Source organism: Pterocles gutturalis, unplaced genomic scaffold, assembly GCF_000699245.1.
Source record: "Pterocles gutturalis isolate BGI_N339 unplaced genomic scaffold, ASM69924v1 scaffold5382, whole genome shotgun sequence".
NCBI lineage: Eukaryota > Metazoa > Chordata > Aves > Pterocliformes > Pteroclidae > Pterocles > Pterocles gutturalis.
Genome location: NW_010112527.1, coordinates 8,165 through 15,487, shown reverse-complemented (window position 1 = coordinate 15,487; position 7,323 = coordinate 8,165). Strand labels below are relative to the sequence as shown.

Genomic DNA, 7,323 nt, shown 5'->3' with positions numbered 1-7,323 from the left:
GGTTGTCTGGTACCTGCTGGTGCGGTGGCCGGTGTCCCCTTGGGTGCTGCAGGAGCCTTTACAGCTTCCTGGAGTTGTAAAAGCTTCCTCACAAGCCACAGGCTTTTATACCCAGCGATTTGTTCTGTTCAATAGCTCTGCTGTTGAAGTTAAACTGCTTTTACATCTTGGGTACAATGGCACTTTTGTTGGGAGGCGGGAGCCCTCTGGCTTTCAGAGGGGACTCAGGATGCACAGCTGACACCCAAGGGCATTGTTTGCTCCCCATTCAGCCTGGGCTCAGCCTCTCCTCCCCTTGCAGGAGTTCAGTTGCCACCCGCCTCTGCCCTGGGGTGTTCTCCGTTCGGGTTGGCTTGGTGGGAGGTTTGGAGGGATGGCTCCTGAGCTTTGTTCTTGTTTCTCTGTAGACGACTTGTATTTATTCTGGAGGGGATAAACTGCCTCTCTTCAAATCAGCTACCTTGGTTTTGTATTAAATAAATAAAGACGGTAATGCTTTTATCTTGGGAAGGCTGGAGAAGATGCAGGGAGCTCATAATGCCCAGGGATGGACGGCAGCGAGGTTCATTACATTGCAGGTGTGCTGGAAGGGCAGGCTCCAGCCCCTAGAGCTAAACATCCTCTGAGTTCGGATCTTATTAGTCATTTGTTTGTTCTGCAGGCACCTAGGGTTGCTGGAGTGAGAGCCAGTAGCAAAGCGCTTGTTTCTGCTTCTGGATTCTATCCATGTTTGTCAACGTACATGAGATTACCGGGTTTGTTAGTTCTGGTTCGGTTCTCCAGAGATGAAAACAGTAGCGCCCAGGTGCCGCCCACCATCCCATACGCTATGACAGAGCTTTGCACCCTCCCACCTGGAGCTGCTTTGCCGAGAAATGTGTTAAATCTTTCCACTCCAGCTGTCTCCTGGTATTTCTGCACTAGCCAGGAATTAGAACAGAAGCCAAGTCTCTGGTTAGTATCGGACCTTGGAAAATCGGTGTCTGTAAATAATTGATATTCGTGTTGCTGCAGTTCGTACGTGCTCTGTAGGATGTGTTGTGCTTGGCCTTGCCCAGCTGAGTCGCATCTAAGCCAAAGTGGTTTTTTCCATTTTGTTTTGCAGTGTCAAAGAAACACGGCAAGCTCATCACCTTCCTTCGTACATTCATGAAGTCGCGCCCAACGAAGCAGAAGCTGAAGCAGCGGGGGATCCTGAAGGAAAGGGTGTTTGGCTGTGACCTGGGAGAGCATCTTCTCAACTCCGGCCATGACGGTAAGAGGCGATCCATCCTTGGGTTCTGTTGGGAATCTTATTTCAGGGTGATGGTGTCTGGCAAAGGGCTGGTTGGTACTAGCAGAGAAATGTGTAACAAAAGTCGATGTCTGAAAGATAACTGGAGGTTAATGCTAATAAGAAGCAATCGTTGTGGTTCAACGTGGGAGCACTGATGGAACTGCTGAAGATAAGTTCTCAACCTCTTGAAGTCTTTGAAAAAAATATTTTTTTTTTAGGGAAGTAAACTTGATTAATGTGTCAGTGTCAGTAATTAACCGGTACGTTAAATCCATGTGTTTCTCTAACTCAGTACCTTTGCATGATTCTAGCACAGTTTGCAGTGTAGATCCTTCATCTGCCTTGAGTTCACAAAAGGCACGGGAATTAACTGGATATCATGTTTGTCAGAGCTTACTTTTCTGTTTGTTACGGTGAGTTTTCTGTAGCTCTTCTTGTGCCTTCCCATCAGCAGTCCAGGGAGGCAGCAGAGCTAGCATCCCGAGAGCTGGCCACGCCAAGAAAAAATTACACCGTTGTTGCTGCTATTCCTGGGATGAGCTTCCATTTCCCAGATCTTTGTGAAGTCAGGGGGTACCTGCATTGCCCAGTAGCAAACAGAGGACACCAGTTCCTTCACGGTTCACTGGCCAAGGTCATTCTCGTGCTGGGGGTTATTTAGAAAAGCCGCACGGAGCAGCCAGGGGCTGCAGGTGGTTGCCTGGGAGTTAAAGCCATCAGGAAACCAGGGATGGGTGTTGGAGCCTCGCTGCCTGCCTATGTCAGCGTGTTGATCTGTATTTTCGCTCCTTGCCCAGCACAGTCGGTTTTGCAGGGCTGCAGGTGGTTGCCTGGGAGTTAAAGCCATCAGGAAACCAGGGATGGGTGTTGGAGCCTCGCTGCCTGCCTATGTCAGCGTGTTGATCTGTTCTGTATTTTCGCTCCTTGCCCAGCGCAGTCAGTTTTGCAGTAGACCTCATGCCAGAGCCTGCTGTCTCCCAGCTTTTGCGTGCAGGAGAAGTGAAGCGGTGTGTGGGGTAGGAAAGGGGTTTCTCTGTTCAGTGTGTTCTCAGAGGTACTTCGGCCTCTGATCTCATGAGTGCCTTTTGGGAAAGGGCTGGCGAAGGGTGGGGAGCTGTTCTGTGCACTTTTTCCGGCTGATTCAGTTGGTAACCGCACCGTGTGTGCAGTGTTTTACTACCAGTTGGTGAGTAACACGAGGTGGTTGTTACGGTACCGGGACTGGGGCAAGGCTCGCTGGCGTGCTCGTTGGAACCAGCAGAGGTCTGTATTGCTGGGGCTTGGAAAGCATCCGAGAGCCAGAAACTGATGGTTTGGAGACAGAAGCAGACGGTAACCTGTGTAAGGACTCCATCAGGAGTAGGTGATGCGCCTCGCCGGGCAGCTCTGGAGCAGGGTTTATATTCATACCATGGCAGCAGTCTCGGAGGGCAGGAGACACGCCAGCGTGGGAGCTCATTAGTGGGAACGGGAGAACTCTGCATCCCCAGCCCTCCTCCTGCCCGTTGTCGCTAGGCACAAGTCAGCACTAATGAAAGCGTTTCCCTGCCCTCTGCGCTGGCTTTGTCCCCTGGCTTTGAGGGTGTGCATTTTGTTTAGCAATCAAAGGCACCCTGAGCTGGACGGAACTGCTGGAGCTCCACCCGAGGCTCCTGTTTGGCAGCCTGGGGAGCTCGCCTCTCGCTCCGGTCCCTCCCCTCCCATCGCCTGTGGCTGCGTGACCGTGCCTGAGCTCGGCTGACGAGGGCTCTTCGGCTGAGACGTTTCCAGTCGCTCTCACCCTGGATTTCATGACTCTCTCCGAACTCCTGGCGTGCAGCAGATCCCAGCTGAACGTTGCTAACAGGGGCATGTCTCCACTTCACACAGCGGGGTTGGTTTTTTCTGTGTGATTCGGCTCTGACCTCTATTCCAAGTGATGTAATTCCCGGGATTGGGTTTGTGGAGATGTTTCTGGGTTCCTGCGGATCGAGCTCCGTGCGTGCAGAGCAGTTCAAGGTTCCCTCGTCCTCTGGCATTGATGTTCCCCAGCCTTGGAGCCAGCTGCAGCGCTGACCTGCTGAAAGGGGACCGAGATACCCCAGGGGACCCCGGGTTGCATTAGGTGGAGCAAAGGTGCGGTCCTGCTCCTCCAGCTCATCTCCAGAACATAAAAAGGGGTTTTCATAGGAGCACAGAGTGTTGGAGCTGAGTCTGTGCGTGGTACCTGCTGGTGATGCTTTGGGATTACAACCACCAAAAAAAAAAAAATTAAAAAAAAATTGCCAAATCCATTCATAGATTCATTTAGGTTAATTCTAGTTTTGGTGGGTCCAATACCCAAAAGATTTATCAGGACTGAAGGAGAACGCGACAGTGTCCGCGGTGTTTGGAATGCATTGCGAGGCGTTCATGCACTTCTCAGAAATGCAGAATCAAACGAAACGGGAGTTCTGGTGAGGATGTTATTAATTATCAGACCTGGGGGGCTGGCAGAGCCTCAGTTCTCAGGAATCATGAATAATCCCAATTCTGCAGTCATGAACTCCTGAAGCTTTGCTTGTCTTTCTGATAGGAAATGTGAGAGAGGAGCAGAGCGGGAGGACAGAAGGGATAAGGAAGGGCAAAGACTGAAATGGCTCTAACATTTTTTTAGTTGCTCTCATGTGTCTGTACAGCCAGAAGGTTGTTTTACAAACAGAGGAGATGTTTTCCCTCCGGCAGTGTCTGTCTTTCTGTGGCTCAGCAGGTGATGCTCTCGTTCTGCAGCCCTTGCGCCTCTTTCCAAAGGAGAATAAATCGGCACGGGATGTATAGCGGGACAGTGGTACAGGAACGTGACTGTTACGGGGCGAGAGCCCAGGTGGTACCGTCCCGCATCCTTTACGTTCAGCGTGCGCTGGGTTCTGAGCCAGCAAAGCTTTTCTCGGAGTTTACCTGAGCTCTTGAGACCAGTCTTGCGCCGAGGCGGAGGGCTCCCTCTCCTGAAAGGTGCCTCTCGGGCTGGTGTGACAGACGTGTGTCATGTCGGTTGCTGGAGTTTCTCCTGAGGGGAGCGTGGTTTCTGGGTGTTGCTGCCTTTTCATTTGTGATGAGGATGCCCTTTGTCATTTTTTAATGGATGTGTGCGGATCGGAGCAGTAACCCCAGAGGCAGGTGGGGGGGGGGGTGAGGTTTCACCAAATGTTGACAATCACAGCAGTAGGGATGGGTACTTGTCCTTAGATGAGGATCTCAGCCATGGGCAGATCTCAAGGTTATTTTTCAGAGTCATCTGTGGTCCAAGCTGCTGTGGGAGATGGGAATAGGAGCCCCATGTCCCCCTGGTCCCTGGGCTGGGCTGTACACAGACGTGTTGCTTCCAGCAGAGGTGACAGCGGTCTGTCCTTTCTGTTCCTCCTCCCTGTCACACGTCAGCACTGAATCATGGGCTGGGACCTGGAGGATTAAAACCAGTCGTGAGGGATTTTTGACTTCTGTTGGGTCTAAACCCGGCAAAGGCTGAGGCGATGCTCCCTTCAAGTGCGTGGGTTTGCACAGCGGCTCTCCAGCCACCCACGGGAGCCTGCCCTCAGAGCCCCGTCCCCGTTTGATGTTAGCATTAATCATTTGTTGGCTCCTTCTGGGTTTGGAATCCTTCCCCTGCCAGCGCAGCGTCGTTTGGCAGCAGACCAAGCTCAGCGGGGAGAAGCTGTTTCTCCAGCACCCCCAGAGGTGTTCCCAGTGGGTTTGGAGCTGTTGGCACCCGCCGTGCTGGTTTGGGGTGAGGGGCCGTGGGATGCAGCAAATTGGCCTTGTTCCCTTTGTAGGTAGAGAGACTTTTGGTTTTTTTCCCCCCTATTTTTTTTTCTCTCAAAGGAAACCAAATAGAACTTAAATGTAGCTTGACCCCAATTAGAAAGACTTGTGCTTGCAGAGGCTGTTTGTTTAGCGTGGGAGCTGCTTACATGCTGCACTGCAGCATCTGTACCCTGTCCTCGTTTGTGCCTCTGCACATTGCGGAACAGAGCTCTCCGCAGTTTTGGAATTTACGAGCAGTGTAGGAGCCTGCAGGAGGGTGGCTGGCAGCAGCTTTGTGCCCGGCTGCACGGAGAGGCCGCGGCTGGGAAGGCTGGGCAGGCTCTGTGAACAGAGGATTTTGCAGACTAACAGCAAGTGGGATTTTTTTGTACCTCTTTGAGCACTTGCTGCATTGATACATCATCAGCTTCCGTAATTGGAAAAGGTGGGTTTAGAGGTGGCACTCATTTTTGATGTAGGAGTTTCCCATCCTGAAGGTTCTGTACATCCTTTACAATTTATTAGAAACACCAGCGGTGTGTAATCATCAGAAAGAGGTACTGCTGTTCTTGCTGAACAGGTAAATGCCTACGAAAGACAGAGTTTACTAACGCCCCTGGTTCTTGCTGTCCGTCCTGTTCTTCCCAGTTCCCCGGGTTTATTAGCAATTATTTTGGCCAAGTTGTGTGGGATTAAAGCAAAAATAAAATGAAAGCCGAGACTTTGCAGATCTTGGTCCTGCTCTATGCTGGGCATTTCCAAGGGCTGGTTTTATTCTCTCGTGCTGGTTGGTGTGCTCTTCAGATGAGCTCCTTCACAGCGCCTGGGGATCTCTGGCGTCAGCCTTCCCTTCAGGCCATCCCCGGGCTGCAGCTGGGTGACGGAGTTCCCTGCCGTGTGGATTTATCGCAGACTGAGTACGGGGAGGACGCTGGTACCTGAACAGGGGTGAGCTCTCGGGCAGCAGCTTGGCAGGGGGCTGTCGGAATCTGGTTCCCCTCAGCTCAAGCACGTTTGGTGATCTCTGTGTCAAATCTCTGGTTCCGAGCGTTAATGTGAGGGGTCCCTTGTACTAGCTAATAATTTTCATTATAATGAAAGCCTGCCTGGCTGGCTTGGGATCTTTGCCATCTGCGAAGGAAGCCTTGGTTTGGATTCAGGACAGCTGAGTCTTACATATTTATTACTTTTAGTTTTTTCTTGATGTTTTCACTCTTAGGGGGTAGCTTTAAGCAGTTTCCACTCTCTCTTACTGCTAGAGAATGAAATCGAACATGACAAACAAGAAGCAAAGCAAACTTTGCTGAAAAGTAGAAAGTTATAGATAAATATTTACATATATAGATAAATATTTACAAGGTTGTTGCTTGTTCCCTTCCTTTCTTCAAATACAGTTTTTAACTGTAAAACACAAGGTGGCCCCTGAAAGCCAAGAACTTCCGATGGGTGTTCTGAAGGTCCCGCTGAAACCCCTGCTCAGGGTGTCCTTGGGAGGGAATTGCTTTGCTCCAAGATTTTTGCTTGAGACGTTTCAGCGATTGCAGAGCTTCCATCAGAAATAGATGCTGGAGCTCTTACCTGGGCCCAGCACGGTTCCAACAGTGAATATTTGCGTGGCGGTAGCAGCCCTGGCTGTGGTTCCCCGGGTATGCCGGGAATTGTTGTGACTCGAGTGCTGGCAGCCACATCAGTGGATGCGTTTAGCAGTGACTTCTTGGGTGTCGAGGTGGTGCAGGGAGAAGGCAGGTGGTGTGTGCTCAGAATGGTGAAATCGGCCACGGTCATTGCAAGGGGCTCTGTTTTTCTGCCGATCTGTAACCCCCCCGTAACGTAAAAGATGGACCCAGCAGCCCGGCCACAACCGCAGTAATTGACCCGGATTGCAGACGAGCAGAGAATATTCCTCCTCCTGCAGATGCGTCCTCTGCTGTGCAAACTCAACACAAGCTGATGCTTTCAAAGGCCAATAGTTTTGAGCTATTTTGGGCAAATTTCCAAACACAACAGGCAGCGTTATTGCTTCACCACCTGCCCTCTGAATTGTGGAACCGGCGATCGTTGGGGCGGGGGGTGAGCGTTAGGGAGCGGTACAGGGGGTCCCCGCGGAGAATCGCTTGTTTGGGGGATGCTGCTGCAGAAAGGGAGAACAAGCTTTTGCAGTTAAAAAAGAGACAATTCCTGTCTCCCCTTCTTTTGTAGCCTGCCTGCAGCTGTGAAATGAGAAATTCTTTATGCCTGGGTGACCCAGAGGCCAGCAGGGAGTTGAAAATTAATTTGCATTTTGAAAC

The 7,323-nt window shown here is 51.2% G+C and overlaps 1 protein-coding gene across 1 annotated transcript in view; it reads left to right on the top strand.

The window, feature by feature from the left end:
* Positions 1-1,105: 1,105 nt before the first annotated feature.
* Positions 1,106-7,323, top strand: part of LOC104462210 (rho GTPase-activating protein 32-like) — a gene marked incomplete at its 5' end in the record, with an annotated part of 12,966 nt that continues 6,748 nt past the window's right edge. Inside the window, one exon of the mRNA XM_010074071.1 lies at positions 1,106-1,255. Within this exon, the coding sequence (XP_010072373.1) occupies positions 1,106-1,255 (150 nt within the window). The remainder of the gene's footprint in view (positions 1,256-7,323) is intronic.